At 51.6% G+C, this 14,022-nt stretch overlaps 9 protein-coding genes across 9 annotated transcripts; 5 read left to right on the forward strand and 4 right to left on the reverse strand.

Moving 5' to 3' along the window:
* Positions 1 to 864: 864 nt before the first annotated feature.
* On the reverse strand, positions 865 to 2,154 carry K444DRAFT_539606 (Mur ligase; the record flags this gene model as incomplete). The annotated part of the gene is made up of 1 exon (XM_024875641.1): positions 865 to 2,154. The coding sequence occupies one exon, from the start codon at positions 2,152 to 2,154 to the stop codon at positions 865 to 867; it is 1,290 nt and encodes a 429-aa protein (XP_024731228.1).
* K444DRAFT_127569 (Actin/actin-like protein) lies at positions 2,109 to 4,038 on the forward strand. Its single transcript, XM_024870431.1, has 3 exons — positions 2,109 to 2,241; positions 2,300 to 2,784; positions 2,833 to 4,038. Exons 2-3 carry the CDS (start codon positions 2,349 to 2,351, stop codon positions 3,738 to 3,740), a joined length of 1,344 nt encoding a protein of 447 aa, XP_024731229.1. The 5' UTR covers positions 2,109 to 2,241; positions 2,300 to 2,348; the 3' UTR covers positions 3,741 to 4,038.
* A 253-nt stretch (positions 4,039 to 4,291) lies between these two features.
* On the forward strand, positions 4,292 to 5,660 carry K444DRAFT_699014 (phosphoglycerate mutase-like protein; the record flags this gene model as incomplete). Its single annotated transcript, XM_024887970.1, has 3 exons — positions 4,292 to 4,470; positions 4,516 to 4,788; positions 4,838 to 5,660. The coding sequence occupies 3 exons, from the start codon at positions 4,292 to 4,294 to the stop codon at positions 5,178 to 5,180; spliced, it is 795 nt and encodes a 264-aa protein (XP_024731230.1). The 3' UTR covers positions 5,181 to 5,660.
* K444DRAFT_618157 (FolC bifunctional protein) lies at positions 5,215 to 7,056 on the reverse strand. The gene is made up of 5 exons (XM_024881260.1): positions 6,915 to 7,056; positions 6,738 to 6,869; positions 5,787 to 6,682; positions 5,582 to 5,739; positions 5,215 to 5,535 (listed from the first exon to the last, which is right to left on the reverse strand). The coding sequence occupies exons 1-5, from the start codon at positions 7,044 to 7,046 to the stop codon at positions 5,282 to 5,284; spliced, it is 1,572 nt and encodes a 523-aa protein (XP_024731231.1). The 5' UTR covers positions 7,047 to 7,056; the 3' UTR covers positions 5,215 to 5,281.
* A 374-nt stretch (positions 7,057 to 7,430) lies between these two features.
* K444DRAFT_646224 (short chain dehydrogenase/reductase-like protein) lies at positions 7,431 to 8,545 on the forward strand (the record flags this gene model as incomplete). The annotated part of the gene is made up of 2 exons (XM_024885177.1): positions 7,431 to 8,100; positions 8,160 to 8,545. 2 exons carry the CDS (start codon positions 7,431 to 7,433, stop codon positions 8,543 to 8,545), a joined length of 1,056 nt encoding a protein of 351 aa, XP_024731232.1.
* A 263-nt stretch (positions 8,546 to 8,808) lies between these two features.
* Positions 8,809 to 9,934, forward strand: K444DRAFT_699032 (uncharacterized protein; the record flags this gene model as incomplete). Its single annotated transcript, XM_024887971.1, has 2 exons — positions 8,809 to 8,952; positions 9,021 to 9,934. Coding segments are annotated over 2 exons (858 nt in total), but the record flags the coding sequence as incomplete, so codon positions are not given.
* On the forward strand, positions 9,907 to 11,272 carry K444DRAFT_539686 (uncharacterized protein; the record flags this gene model as incomplete). The annotated part of the gene is made up of 3 exons (XM_024875651.1): positions 9,907 to 10,119; positions 10,169 to 10,599; positions 10,648 to 11,272. The coding sequence occupies 3 exons, from the start codon at positions 9,907 to 9,909 to the stop codon at positions 11,270 to 11,272; spliced, it is 1,269 nt and encodes a 422-aa protein (XP_024731234.1).
* Positions 11,056 to 12,685, reverse strand: K444DRAFT_618160 (DFP-domain-containing protein). The gene has a single exon (XM_024881261.1). It carries the CDS (start codon positions 12,484 to 12,486, stop codon positions 11,314 to 11,316), a length of 1,173 nt encoding a protein of 390 aa, XP_024731235.1. The 5' UTR covers positions 12,487 to 12,685; the 3' UTR covers positions 11,056 to 11,313.
* Positions 12,686 to 12,712: 27 nt separating this feature from the next.
* On the reverse strand, positions 12,713 to 13,991 carry K444DRAFT_618162 (putative pyridoxine biosynthesis protein pyroA). The gene is made up of 3 exons (XM_024881262.1): positions 13,818 to 13,991; positions 13,582 to 13,764; positions 12,713 to 13,525 (listed from the first exon to the last, which is right to left on the reverse strand). Exons 1-3 carry the CDS (start codon positions 13,980 to 13,982, stop codon positions 12,914 to 12,916), a joined length of 960 nt encoding a protein of 319 aa, XP_024731236.1. The 5' UTR covers positions 13,983 to 13,991; the 3' UTR covers positions 12,713 to 12,913.
* Positions 13,992 to 14,022: the final 31 nt, after the last annotated feature.

A 14,022-nucleotide genomic window follows, 5' to 3' on the forward strand; every position in this document is an offset into this window, starting at 1 on the left:
CTCATCCTCCCTCTCAAGCCTTACCTCCTGCTCAACCAACCGTCACACAGCCCCGCTCTCCTCTCCTCTCGGCCCCTCAAGAGGCCCCTTTCGAGTTCTTCCATTTCGAGTCCGAGCCTCCCTCTCCGCAAAAGCTATCAAGCTCAGACTCAGATCCTCCACGTCCACGTCCTCCTCCGCAAAGACCTCCTCATTCAAGGTCCCCGTCACCTCTCTCTCGTCCTCCTTCTCGTCCTCCACGACTCACCCGTCTACGTCCGCGCAAGCGCTATAGATCAACCAATTCCTCTCCTATCGAAGTTATCGAGATCCCAGACTCACAATCAGACGGATAAGCTATGTCGTCCGACGAGAGCAAGATGAGTGGGATGTCCCTTAGCCTGATTCCACAGCTCAAGGATGACGGATCCAATTGGTGGGACTTCTTCCGTCGATTAGAGGAGACGCTCACAATGGGGGGTTTTGCGGATACAATGCAGCAAGCAAAGGAGCCATACTGCCCGCCCCCTCCGGCGGATCTCCTGGACAGTGCTACGGAGGCCCAGCGGGCGGCACACCTCGCTCGGCATGCGGACTATACCCTGCTCAAGGCAGAGTATAATAAAGCGCTCCCGATCTGGACGGAGAAGCAAGGTCGCGCGTGTATGGCGATCCGGAGCAAGTGCGAGTATAATAACTACCAAAAGGTCAAATCGAAGACCCGGGTATATCAGATGCTCGATGTCCTCCGGGCCGGCCGTGAGAAGGGCTCTGGAAAACTAATGGAGCTCACGACCCGGTTCTTGTTGAGAGGATAAAAGCATGTATTGAGTGTATTGTACAAATAAGGGAGCGAAGCTCCCTTATATGCACTGCGTGCATAAATCAGGTGGCTGGTGCACGTGCTTGCGCACGTGCACCGGGCTTGCAGATTGCCCTTTCAACATCCCGATCTTCCTGATTGAAGATTAACATTGTGGCAGAAGGTGGATTCGGCTCCGCTTGAGCTTGTACCAAATGGCCGTGAAACCAAGTAGCGGCAGCTCGAATACTGTCTGAAGTGTGCGCGCCATCTAGGTACCATGTAAGATTTCCATCTTTCAGAATCTGACACCGCCCTGGCCATTCCACAGTTTGCAAGCCAGCTACAAAGTTGCCAGGCAGAGTGTCTAGGGCGGTGGGCCCAGGTTCAGGCACATCGCGACAGATGCCGAGCCTCCTGAGATGACAAGCAGCGAGGGACGTCGCAAGAGCGGCATTCTCATTTTGAAATTCGCCGCCCAGTCCTAGCTTGAGCTCCTCTGTGGCCGAAGAGGGCTCCACAACTGCCAGATCGGCCCCCTTTTCAGAGGCCCGTTTCTCGAGAACACCTTGCGCATCCGGGGATTGCTTGACTGTGAATGCTGGTACACCTCCTTTCATGATTCCAGCTTTGTGCCAAGCGATCTCTTCGATCGTTTCACCCAGCATCCCAACATGATCGATCCCCAAGCTTGTGATTCCAGTTGCTGTGACCGAACCTTGAGGCAATATGTTTGTACTATCGTACTCGCCGCCGATGCCACACTCAATAATTGCAGTTTCGACTCCCTCTTGTATGAATGTATGTAGGGCCATAATTGTCAAGTATCTAAAGTAGCTCGGTCTCGTCTCGCAGTCTGCGTTACTGAATCGATCCCAAAGGGAGAAGAAATGGCGAGCAAATATTCGTTTTGACAAGGTGATGCCATCGATTCGTATTCGTTCTCTAACAGTCGTCAGATGGGGCGAGGTGTAGAGACCAATTTTCCCCAATGTGCCCTTCTGACTTTCACCAGTACTTCCCTTGTATTGCAGCAGAATCGATTCCACCATTGCGCAAACGCTCCCCTTTCCCTTTGTCCCGGCAACATGGATGAAGTTGAGGCGGTCGGTGAAATCCTCGGGAGGGTAACCGACTTTGCGTAGCAGGCCTAACATTTCCGGGATCGCGACGGCATTGGCATCTTGTCCAGAAGTAGAGAGAGTCTTCACCACTTGCTTGTTCGACTGGAGGGTTTCCAGCAGTTCGACAGCCTTTTCAAAGCTCCGTTCTTTCGAGATGGCGCGTGAGAAGATGAGTGAGGAACATCGTGTCGCAGAATGGAGGGATGCCCACGGCCGGGACGCAGGTCCCTTGCGGAGAAATGCCGCCATAAGACATCACGAGACGTCGAGTGAAGAGGCTGTAACTTCGTGGAAGTCGAAGGGATGAAGATCTTGAGGTTGCTGATGCTTGGGAGGGTGTGTGACCAAGCGCGGGCGCGAAGCAAGGCAGCCCTGAATTCGCTAATTTTTCAAGGCTCAGCGCTGTGAACTCTCAACGCCATCAACAACATCACCACAACAAGATGGCACCTCGACGCACGAAATCTTCAGGCCCCCCGCCGCCTGCGAATACACTCGTGCTTGATAATGGCGCGTATACCATCAAGGCAGGACTTGTTGGTGCAGACACGGAAACGCCAGCTCCCAACATCATCCCCAACTGCCTCGCCCGAGATCGCGACAAGAAAGTCTACATCGGATCGCAGCTCTCCTCTTGCAAGGACTTCAGCGAGATCCTCTTCCGGCGCCCTGTGGAGAAGGGCTACCTTGTGAATTGGGAGGCGGAAAAGGAGATCTGGGAACATGAGTTCTTCGATCCTAAGGCGAGTCTTCACTGCGATCCTGCAGAAACAGGCTTGATTCTCACCGAGGCCCCAAATGCTCTGCCAGCGCTACAAACAAACTGCGATCAGGTGGCATTTGAGGAATTTGGGTTCGCGAGGTATCTGCGGGTTGCTGGCAGGTTGACTCCACCTGATTTCTTGAGCACGCGGCTGACTTCTCCAGCGCCAACTCTGAACGCATACACGGACATTCAATCTATCTTCAAATCACCACCGCGCGACCCGGCCTCCACTCCAACTCTCCCTGCCGAAATCCTCATGCTCATCGACTCTGGTTACTCGCACACGTCGATCGCACCTCTCCTTCTTGGACGTCCAATCCAATCTGCGATCAGAAGACTTGATGTCGGAGGCAAACTCCTTACAAACTACCTTACGCGATTGCTCTCCCTGCGCCAGTACGACATGCGAAATGATACATACCTCGTAAATGAGATCAAAGAAGCAACATGCTACGTTAGCAAAGACTTCAAGGCGGACATGGAAAGGACTTGGAAGGGGCCGAAGGGGGATCGCCGGCCGGTGTACGAGACTGCTGATGGGATTGCAAAGGATTATGTGCTTCCCGATTACCACGGGCGAGCGAAGGGATATGTGAGGGACCACGATCCGAAAGCTGCGACAAAGTTGAAGGAGATGGTAAAGGGCAAAGCAATGGGAGCCTCAGAGGATGTCTTGACACTGAGGAATGAACGATTTACGGTTCCAGAACTATTGTTCAGCCCCACAGACATTGGACTTCGACAATCAGGCATTGCACAGCAGGTAATGGATAGTTTATCAAGTCTGCCGATGGGATTATGGCCTGGGTTCTTGGCAAATATCGTTGTGGTTGGGGGGAACTCGAAGATCGAGGGCTTTGTGTTCAGATTGCAGGCAGAGATCAGAAGTTTGGCCCCTGCGGAATGCATTGTTCGTGTAGCAAGACCGGCAGATCCAGTTGTCAACACCTGGCAAGGAGGGGCGAATCTGGCAAAGGATGAAGAGGCTTTGGGGAGATTGAGTGTCACAAGACAGGAGTATGAGGAGTATGGTGCTGGATGGGTGGCGAGGAAGTTTGGGGGAAGATGATAGGGCTTCCAGAAGGTTTTGTTCAGTGTACCAACATAACTCGAACAGAATGTCTGCCAATCTTGAACAAGCTACTCCATTCGAAAGGCGTTGCAGAATGAGGACATTTCTTGCCCTTCGCCCACCCGCTCCGAGGAGCGGTAAAGTGTTGAGTGGCCCCGGATTAGATACAGATCCAGCCTTAAATTATACATCCATACCTAAATACATTTGGAGCCAGGCAGTTTGCTCAACAGTTTGATTTCACACCAAGATTCATCGGAGTCCGTCAATGTCAACGAGAAAATTCGGCTTTCAGGGGGAATTGCTGATTTCTAGTCGAAATCATCTGCGACAAGGCTGTGCTCTAGCCTCGAGGCATGACGCTGATTAATCCTGGCGCGACATCAATCCCCGCCTTCTCCGAATCCACCACAACAGTCTTTGGTTGTTTCACTTCCAAGAAGGCTGTGGTTCTTATTATCTAGACAACTCAATCGCCTTTTGCCTGCTTGTTCGCCTCTGCAAGCAATTGGACACATTCCCAAGCGTGCTGGGGAGCCACCTCCAGAATGACCACCCCCAGAGTATTCATCGTCCGCCACGGCGAAACAGAATGGTCTCTGAACGGCCGACATACCGGCACAACCGAGCTACCATTGACTGCAAACGGAGAGAAGAGAATTCTTGCAACAGGAAGAGCATTGGTAGGTGATGATCGCTTGATCGTACCACGGAAGCTTGCGCACATGTACGAGTTCTTCCTGCATCCCAGGCATCACTGACAGAAACGAAGCTATGTCTCCCCAAGAAGGCGTGCCCAAAAGACTCTCGAACTCCTCTACCTTGGCTGCCGGGTCAAGCTTCCCTGGCAGGAGGAACGCTCGCATCCTGATTCCGACATCCGCACGGAAGCCAGTGTGGAAATCACGGAAGACATCCGAGAGTGGGATTATGGCGATTACGAGGGAATCACAAGTCCGCAGATTCGGGAATTAAGGAAGAAGCAGGGTATTGGTGGGCCCAATGGGGGGTGGGATATCTGGAAAGAAGGTTGTCCTGGGGGCGAGTATATATTCCCCACCCCGGTTGCTGGGATCCCCTGATGACGAGAACAGGTCTCCCGAGCAAGTCACGCACAGAATTGATCGACTTATCGGGGAGATACGGGAGAAATATCATGCACCTGTTATTGGCAAGCCCAAACACAGCGATCTGGCTGGAGATGTTCTTTTGGTAGCTCATGGACATATCCTAAGAGCGTTTGCTATGCGGTGGGCGGGAAAGACGCTGGCAGATGGACCGACATTCCTACTCGAAGCCGGTGGTGTTGGGACTTTGAGTTATGAGCACCATCAGCTGGATGAACCGGCAATACTGCTTGGAGGAGGATTCATGGTCGATGTAGTAGAGAAGTCAGAGAAACTTGGACAAGAGGAGGGAGAACATGAGAAGAAATGAGATAATTTTTGATGACGATGGTAGGATGACATACGGTTTTGCATTTAGAGGGTTTAGAAGCAATGGGATAATGGCGGGGATGACTTCCTGGACATTCTATTTCACAGTGCTTCCGCGCCTTCCAGGATGCCGAGTGCCCGGCCGACCAAATGCACACTGCCCGTGATGAAAGCATGAACCTTAGGCTCGCCCTGCTGCTTCAAGCTTCTGATATACTCGACAGCGTCCTCTACGCTTGGCAGCACTTTGATGGTCGTCGAGGGAGCAGTACCAAGTTCTCTCCATCTCTTTGCAAATTTCTTCTGCATTTCCAATCCCGCTACAGCAGCAGTATCGGTGGAAAGGTTCATCGAATCTGCATGGTCAGTCTGAACAAGAGTGAGAGTGGCAGTTGTCCCAACCTCGATTGCTCAGTTTATCTGATGGCACAGTTGGGCAGAAGATAACATGATCAAAGGGCACGGATCTCTGGGTATTGATGGCCTTGAAGAGCCCTTCCAGGAGCTCCACAGCTTCACGATGACCTTGTTGGTTGAAAATGAGGACGCGAGTCCCTGGCCTGTTTCTTGTCAACACGTGGTTCGCAACCAGGCTGGGATTCAGTACTTCTCGAAGTTCTCATCATGAAACCATTTTGCAGCAACAGTAATGCTGTCTTGTGTATGGGCGCCATCAAGATACCATGTGATATCTCCTTCATTTTTGGTCTCACATCTTCCACGCCATAGTACTTGCTCCAATCCATGCACAAACTCTTTCGGTAACAATGTCGCGCGTACCTCAAAGCCTGAGTCAAGTTTCTGGAGCACAGTCTCGGCCAAAGCAATCGCCAAACTCGCATTCAAGCGCTGAAATGATGCATTAGGTCGAATGCTGACGCCTTTAAGTCGAGGATCCTCGGCCAACACAGTAAGAGACTCGACGTCTTTTCTTTTGGCCCGTTCTTGAACAACTGCCAGAGCGGCCGGGATTTGGCTCACAGTGAAAGATGGGACTCCCTTCTTCTGTATCCCAGCTTTATGCCAGGCAATCTCTTCGATCGTTTTCCCCAACGTGAAAACATGGTCGATTCCCAAGGTCGAGATTCCAGTCACAGCAGGGTGATCCACAATATTTGTGGAATCAAATTCCCCACCCACGCCAACCTCATAGACTGCAGTATCGACGCTTTCCTGAAGAAAGACGTGGTAACTCAGTAAAGTGAGATATCGAAAGTACACAGGCTTCGGAGTAGGGACCTCTGATTTCGATGCGGCAGCTTCGAGCCTGTCCCAGACTTCAAAGAAATACTTGGCAAACAATTCTCTGGATATCGGGACCGAATTAATCCGGATGCGTTCTCGAACGGCAATGAGATGTGGGGAGGTGAAGAGTCCAACATTTCGAGGGATATCATGTGACTTGCGATATTGTGACAGGATCGAGTCAACGAAAGCACAGGTGGAGCCTTTGCCTTTGGTGCCAGCGACGTGGATGACATTGAGTTTGTTCAAGTCTCGTTGCTGGATGATAGATCAGTAGCTACGGTCTTCGGGAGGGGAGGGGAGGGGAGTGTACTGAGTAGCCAGTTTGGTCAAGGTATCTCCTCAGTTCGCTGTTCGCTGTCTCGCTGGGTCGAATACCGATATCTCTTTGCTTCTTTAGGGCTTCAAATGGTGTTTGAAGTGTGTTTAGCAGATCAACAGCGTCCTGAGTGTTGTTAGCTTGTGTTTGAAGGAAGGCAGGATGACCGACTTCGTAGGTTCTGGATGCCAAGACTGCAAAAGATCGTCGTGAGGATCTGCGATGCTGCTTATAGATGTCACAAATCACACTGCGTCTTGGTGATCGACATAGGGAGTGCATCCCAAAAGGAGGTCGAGGCATGAGAGGGAAGAGAGGGGGGGAGAGGTTGGCGAGAGCATGGGGGCCGTGGGGACCCAAGTCTTGCTGGGTCGAAAGCGCAGGGTGCGGGAAAATGTCTCAGCCTTGTTCACTTTTGTGTGTCCAACGCGAGAGACACGGAGACAGCTGAAAGCGTCACCACTGCAGGTCCAATTGAGCATTGACTTTGAAAATGTTTTTCTGCCTTCAAAACCTCCTCCCCCCATCAAGCTCACTCGCATGGTCGCATGGCTGAGCAGGACACCCATAAATGCCCAGCTGTCTAAGCTGCCAAAGCTGCCATTTAACAACACTGGTTCGATTCCGACTCTTTTAATAAAGCATTGCTAACCTCTAGCAGTCCTCCACCTGCGGCCTCTGCCTATCATGTCCAAGAACATTGTTGGTCTCGCGCGTCAATCGCCGCCGATCGATACCGAGGCACCTTACGATACAGCGTCACTCCAAGGCAAAACGATCGCGATCACAGGAGGAGCGTCAGGATTCGGGGCAGGCTTTGCCAGGCGGTGGGCTGGCTATGGTGCTACGATAATCATTGGGGACATTGATTCAACGCAGGGGAAGGCTTTGGTTGAGGAATTACGGAAGGAGACTAGGAATGCTTCGCACCAATTCCTCTATTGTGATGTAACTCTCTGGCAGAGTCAGGTCGACTTTTTCCGAAGAGCGGTTGAACTGAGCCCCAACGGACGACTAGATCAAGTTGTTGCAAATGCTGGGATTGAGGAGTCGGGGACAAAGTTCAATGAACCGCATCACCTTGACCAGGACGAACCCCCCGAACCGCAATGGCGAACAATTGACGTTAATTTGAAAGGCGTTTTATACACTGCTCATTTGGCCTTGTTCTGGCTTCCTCGAAGTTCCTATAATTCGTCAGACTTCAAACCAGATCGGCACCTCCTTCTGATAGGATCTGTTGCCTCACTTATTCCATTCGCGGGACATATACAATATAGCATTGCAAAACATGGCGTTCTCGGGCTCTTCAGGTCCTTGAGAGCGACCTCTTTTCAACACGGAATTCGTGTGAACTGTGCGGAAGCCCTTCTCCCTCATATTGCCTGCTGCGGACTTTTGCTGATAATATATTAGTGCTGCTGCCATATTTTATGGATACTCCAATGATCTCTCCTGTCGGCAGAGCTTTTCTGGCTGGGATTGGAATGGGTAAACATGAGGACGTTGTGGACGCTGCGTCGAGATTTGCTGCGGACACTTCCATTCGTGGTAGAGCTCTTGCCGTGGGTCCTCGAGTCAGGTTGGACGACGATGGGCATCTTCTTCCCCCGAACGCTCAGCAAGCCAACGAGATTTCTAGCTTTGAAGTATTCGCCCATGACTTTGAAGAGGTGGAAGCATATACCCTTCGATATGTCAAGATTTTGAATGCTGTTGAAGCGGGAAGGGGATACATCGGCTGGGCTGGAGACATTGTCAAGGCTGTCTGCTCCCCCTTTCTTGCCTGGTTGAAGGGCTAGTCTAGCAGTCTTCACAACTCCCCTCTCGCAAGACTGATGCCCCTAAAATTTGACATTCCTCACTTCATCAAAGTTGACATTGGCCGAAGTTCCAGATCTGACGAAAATGATAGGGAGTTAGGTACTCTTAGGACTTCTTCCCTAAGTGGGGCAGATGTTATAACAGAAGAGCATAAGTTTCTACCGTCCCTCGGCCTGCCTGTTATCCATTCAACTTTTCTCGTCTCGAGCCTGAAAATCGCAAGTGCCTTGAATACAATCGAGAGTACACACTAGAGCTCATCGCGAGCAAGAAGTTCTACGCTGGAACCACGTCGTTTGTCAATGGCGGGGTCACAAACATTGTGAGCGATACGAGCATCCACTTGGCAGCAAATGCAGAAACCCAAGCCTTACGCCACTATGCTGTAAGTGGTGGAAGCCCCCGTTCTCTCGAAGATTTACCAAGCAACTGGTGACTTGTAATTTCCCCCAGACACACAAGGACCTCCGCATCATCTACACAGTCGCTGAGATTGCCTATCGTCTGATAGCCAACAAGAAAGACATCACATCCCCGGCGGATCTGAAAGGAAAGAGGATCGGCACGTTCCCTAGTACTTCGGCTGCGCATTTCGTCGAGAAATTGCTCGCCAGCGCCGGGCTGGGGGCCTCCGGTTACTCTGTGGTCTCCGGCAGTATTTGCTCAGCTCACCTTGCAGTGCTGGAACGCTCCCGTATATGCTTCAGCACGGATCTATCGACGCAATCGGGATGTGGGGACCAACTGTACAACTTGCCATCGACGCGATTGGAGCGTCCAATCTGGCGGTATTCCAAGATCAGACAGACGATTTATCGGGAGATTTTCAACCTTCACAGCACCGCTACAAAGCACAAGGATGCTGCAACGCGGAAAGGTATCATTGCATTGCTCAAAGCCTTGAATCAAGCCTTGAATATCTACAACACAGACCCGTCTAGCATTTTTTCACAAGTTTCGTCGGCTGTTGGTGTGAGTGCTGCTGTACTGAAAGAAGTGTGGCCTGTTCATTCGTTCAATGGCACAATCTTGGCTCCCGATGTGCTGGACTTCCTGGTCCAAGAAGACGCATGGGTTGCACAGCGAGATCGAAGAAATGCGATGACGAAAGAGGAACTCACCAATCTCATCGATCCATCTGTGTTGGCAGAGGCGCTGGAAAGTTGAGAATTGGGAAGAGCAGGGTAGCTGTGAAGGTTCGCGCTTGCACTCTATATATTTTGGATTTTTGGCAAGCCGGAAATGGAAACCGCGAACACGGTCCCCTTTTACTTACTATGTTGACATCCTGACAACCTTACAACCTTTCCCAACCTTCTCCGCGCCAGCGCGTTCCAAGATGTTGCACAAATCACGCTTCGGCGATGATCCGTTCTCTTCTCCTCTTCCTGAGACTCCTCCAAGCACGGCCGTCAAGTGGGCCAACAGAGCCGCGCGACCTTCACGCTTCTCTGGCTTACGTCTCACTCGGCTTAGAATCGGCATTCTGCTTCTTCTCACTGGCAGCTTCGTCCTGATTCATGACTGGATTCCCAAACTGGCAACTTCAAGGGTGAGTTGTGGAACCACAATCAGCGAAGCATCTCTACTGACCAGCACAGCCTCTGCACATTATCGACATCGGCAACACGACAATTGTTTCCCAAGCTGCCTTCCAACCTCCCGAGCCAGGAGCATACCGAGTTCCAGACACCATAGATACGTTCCAATCCTACAAGTTCCACAATGCATGCAATGTCTCCTCTCTCGACCTGCATGCGCCTTTCAGTCCTCTGTGCCTGGATCGCGCCTCAATGCTCACTGCAATGTCATCCGGCGGCCGAATTGGGCACGATGCTCCGTATATGCCTCGCGGCTGTGATATGCGCTGGTTCACATCAGAAGAAGTCTGTGAAATACTTGGACGATTCGACAAGGTGGTCCTGGTTGGAGACTCCATGCTGAGACACATGATTGGGAGCATTAACATCCTGATTCGCAAAGATCTTGGTTACGGTGCCGTTACAGATTGGAACTTTTCGCTGCAGGAGAGGTACGGTCTTGCTAAGGGCTCAGTGGCTCCTCGCTGACCTGGTGCCAGGAAGGAATGCTTCTGCAACGAGCAGTTCGATGCCAAGTCATGCTCTGTACAAGGAATCTACAAGACCGCTGATGTTCTCGCGCACGACCCCGGTAGCGTCTCTTGTGCGAGTCCTATCAATGTCATTAGTGAGGCCTGCCCCGGACCCCTACTTCTCTTGCTGACTCCTGCTACTGTGGAACAAATTGTTCGATTCCCGATTCCGCAGGAGGAACTCGACCGATTGAGGATCAGTGTCGCTAGCAGCAGTGACAAGGTTGAGGCTATTGTTTTTGGCCATGGCCTGTGGAGCAACCTTGATTTGATGAAGTCCCTCGATTGGTTTGACGCCGTTTTACAGGCGATCAAAAACAGCAACACAAAGCACTGGCATGGATTGTTCGTCACTCCGAATGCTGCTGGAAAGGAGAAGCCGGATGACTGGATTGTGACGCAAGGGAACAAAGCACTGATGCTGTTCGAGGAAGCGGTGGGTATCGAGGCCAGAAGGAGAGGAGTCGAACACCTTGGGACTTGGAACATGAGCATCCAGAGCAACAAATATGATGGTGTACATCTGGACATGAGGGGCAACCTGGTGAAGGCGATGATGGTTATGAATTGGCTCAATTTGATCGAGCACTGATGTCAGGCAATGAACGGAATCTGGAAGAACTTTTGATTGCTCTACGAATGCGCTTTGGCATTCTTTATGTGAGTTGTATGCATCTCCTCCACCGCCGGAATGATGAGACTCTCAATGTCCATCTCTGGCTCCCCTTCTGGCAGATCATTCGGATCCAAGGGCTTTTCAGCAAAATCCCCTCCACTGGCAGCCACCCCCACCATATTTTCCGCCCCTGTAATTGTCTTCTTCCTTCTATGTCTGGGCACTCTGATCCATTTGTCCGATTGTCCCGGAGCCACAAACACAACCTCCCACTTCCTCGTCGACAGCAAATTCCCAATCACCAAATGATGTTGATACCGCGTCAGCGAGTATTGTGCTTTATGTACCAGGATCTCCGGATCTGTCTCGAGCTTAAAAGATACGATCATCCCCTCTGGAGCCCACCCATCAACGAGATTCTTCAAGAACTTTGGGACGGGATCGAGGTCGACGACTAAGCGTTTGCTTCGTGGGACCGCAGGTGAGGAGTCGAAATTGTCAAAAGCTTCTTCATCTTCCTCTTCGATTTCTTTTGGGGCGACCTTCGAATCTGCTGCATTCGTCGACTGAATCTTGTGTTCCACCATCCTCTCAGGAGGGACAAAGAAGTCGGAGACGGCCGCTGCAAGGTATAGGAGGCCATTTGGACCTAATGGGCGCATGAGTTGGGCGATTGCTCGCAAGACGAAGAGGTAGTCCGTGATCGTAACGAAGGGTAATGTCAAAAGCAGGTTCTTGTCTCTCGCCGAGTTGTATTTCCGGAGCACCATCAGCATCTTCTCCCTGTATTCCTCGTTGGCCACCACGCTACCGTTCGGTCCCTCATGTAGGAAATCAAGGAAGCAATCTGTGGCATGGCTGTAATGTCTCGAGTAGGGGAGCAGACTGAACTGTCGGTGTAGGAAGATAACGGCGTAGCCGGTCTCGAGGAAGTATTCTGCGGAGGTGGCGCCTCTCGTTCCAGCGCTGAAGTTATCAATGAAGCGGACTGTCTGTCGTTCGAGAGGGACTGTTGTCCCACCAGATGTTACCAGTACGACGCGTCTTCCCGCAGCGGCGTGGTGGTTGATGAAGTCTCGCGCGAGGGCGGTGTGCGTGTCGAGGGCGGGAGGAGGGGGGTTCTCGTCGAAGTAGTCTCGTTCTGCGATATCCGCCGTATTTTGCCTAGCCACTTCTGGTCTGGAAGACATCGTGGATTGTGGGGATGGAGGATGGTCGTTGAGAAATAAAGGTCAATGGCGGGGTATTTGGGACCGACGGGAGGAAGTGGGCTGATGTTGTGGAGCAGTCACCGCCTTGACTCGGTCTGCGCAGATCACGGATCAGCCATCATGAATGAATTCGAGGGGTGAGGATTGCGGATTAGAGTGCGATGTTGGACTTGAGCCTACCTTTGTGCCTCATTCCTTGCGAGGTGTGTTCGGATGAAGCTCGTCAGGGGTCCTGGCCAGCCTCGGCTACAGTAATGTGGGGTTGCTCAAAGTGGGGCAGAAATTTTTGAATCTTTTGAAGAGACATTGAGGAGAGCATCGTCGTCATGCAAGTACAAATTATCTTGACCATTAAAGGTCTTGTGTAGAACTTTTTGAACCAGTTTTGAAGCCTCCCGCAAGCACATTACCAACCCCTTCCTTGCATCTTGTCCTTTGCATCCATCGAGCTCACATTCAAGCCCACCATGGCCTCTCCCAGATCCTCACTGACAGCAGCCAGAACCTTTGGATCATTGTAATGTGTCACCGCTTGCACAATGGCCTTTGCTCTCTTCGAAGCATCACCAGACTTGAAGATTCCACTTCCAACGAACACACCATCGCATCCCAATTGCATCATCAGCGCAGCATCAGCAGGTGTAGCAACCCCTCCAGCCGCAAAGTTGACAACAGGTAACCTGCCCAATTTCGCTGTCTCCTTCAATAAATCATATGGTGCCTGGATCTCCTTTGCCAATATTCTGAGCTCGGGATCTGACATGCCGGAGGCGCGGGAGATCTCAGCGTTAACTGTACGCATGTGTCTGACTGCCTCAACGACATCGCCGGTTCCTGCTTCACCCTTTGTACGAATCATTGCTGCTCCTTCGGAAATACGTCGTAGAGCCTCACCAAGGTTTCGGCAGCCGCAGACGAAGGGGACGCTGAAGGGGTGCTTCTCGACGTGGTGAGCGTGGTCGGCTGGAGTGAGGACTTCGGATTCGTCGATGTAGTCTACGCCAATGGCTTCGAGGATCTGTTTGGGAGATTGTTATCATTTGTTTTTTCTTTGCCGGGAGGTAGAGAGCGTACCTGGCATTCGACAAAATGACCAATTCGTGCCTTTGCCATGACTGGGATTGTGACGGCTGCCATGATCTCCTTGATCATCTTGGGGTCCGACATGCGTGCCACTCCTCCTTGAGCCCGGATATCTGCCGGCACTCGCTCGAGAGCCATGACTGCAACTGCGCCGGCCTCCTCTGCTATTCTTGCCTGACGTGGGGTGAGCCATTGTACCAAGGTTTGGTGAGAAAAGGAATCCACACCTGCTCAGCATTTACAACATCCATAATGACTCCTCCCTTTAACATCCGTGCCAATCCCGTCTTGACGGTGAAGTTGGCCTCACCCTTCTTGCCATTGTTCTCGCCATTGGTAGTATGAGTGGGCAGTTCGGTAGCCATTCCACCTGTAGTCTGGTCGTTGATCATTTGGTCTTTCTTCAGGTTCTGTGGAATATAGAATGGGTTG

Source organism: Hyaloscypha bicolor, assembly GCF_002865645.1.
Source record: "Hyaloscypha bicolor E unplaced genomic scaffold K444scaffold_135, whole genome shotgun sequence".
Taxonomy (NCBI): domain Eukaryota; kingdom Fungi; phylum Ascomycota; class Leotiomycetes; order Helotiales; family Hyaloscyphaceae; genus Hyaloscypha; species Hyaloscypha bicolor.

Coding starts and splice junctions, on each gene's coding strand:
- K444DRAFT_127569 (XM_024870431.1), top strand. CDS start 2,349: ATGGCACCTCGACGCACGAAATCTTCAGGCCCCCCGCCGCCTGCGAAT. Junction 2,785..2,832: donor GAGGTATCTGCGGGTTGCTG/GCAGGTTGACTC, acceptor TGACTTCTCCAG/CGCCAACTCTGAACGCATAC.
- K444DRAFT_618157 (XM_024881260.1), bottom strand. CDS start 7,046: ATGCCTCGACCTCCTTTTGGGATGCACTCCCTATGTCGATCACCAAGA. Junction 6,683..6,737: donor TTGACCAAACTGGCTACTCA/GTACACTCCCCT, acceptor TCTATCATCCAG/CAACGAGACTTGAACAAACT. Junction 5,740..5,786: donor CATGATGAGAACTTCGAGAA/GTACTGAATCCC, acceptor GACAAGAAACAG/GCCAGGGACTCGCGTCCTCA.
- K444DRAFT_618160 (XM_024881261.1), bottom strand. CDS start 12,486: ATGTCTTCCAGACCAGAAGTGGCTAGGCAAAATACGGCGGATATCGCA.
- K444DRAFT_618162 (XM_024881262.1), bottom strand. CDS start 13,982: ATGATCAACGACCAGACTACAGGTGGAATGGCTACCGAACTGCCCACT. Junction 13,765..13,817: donor ATGTTGTAAATGCTGAGCAG/GTGTGGATTCCT, acceptor ACCCCACGTCAG/GCAAGAATAGCAGAGGAGGC. Junction 13,526..13,581: donor GTCATTTTGTCGAATGCCAG/GTACGCTCTCTA, acceptor TCTCCCAAACAG/ATCCTCGAAGCCATTGGCGT.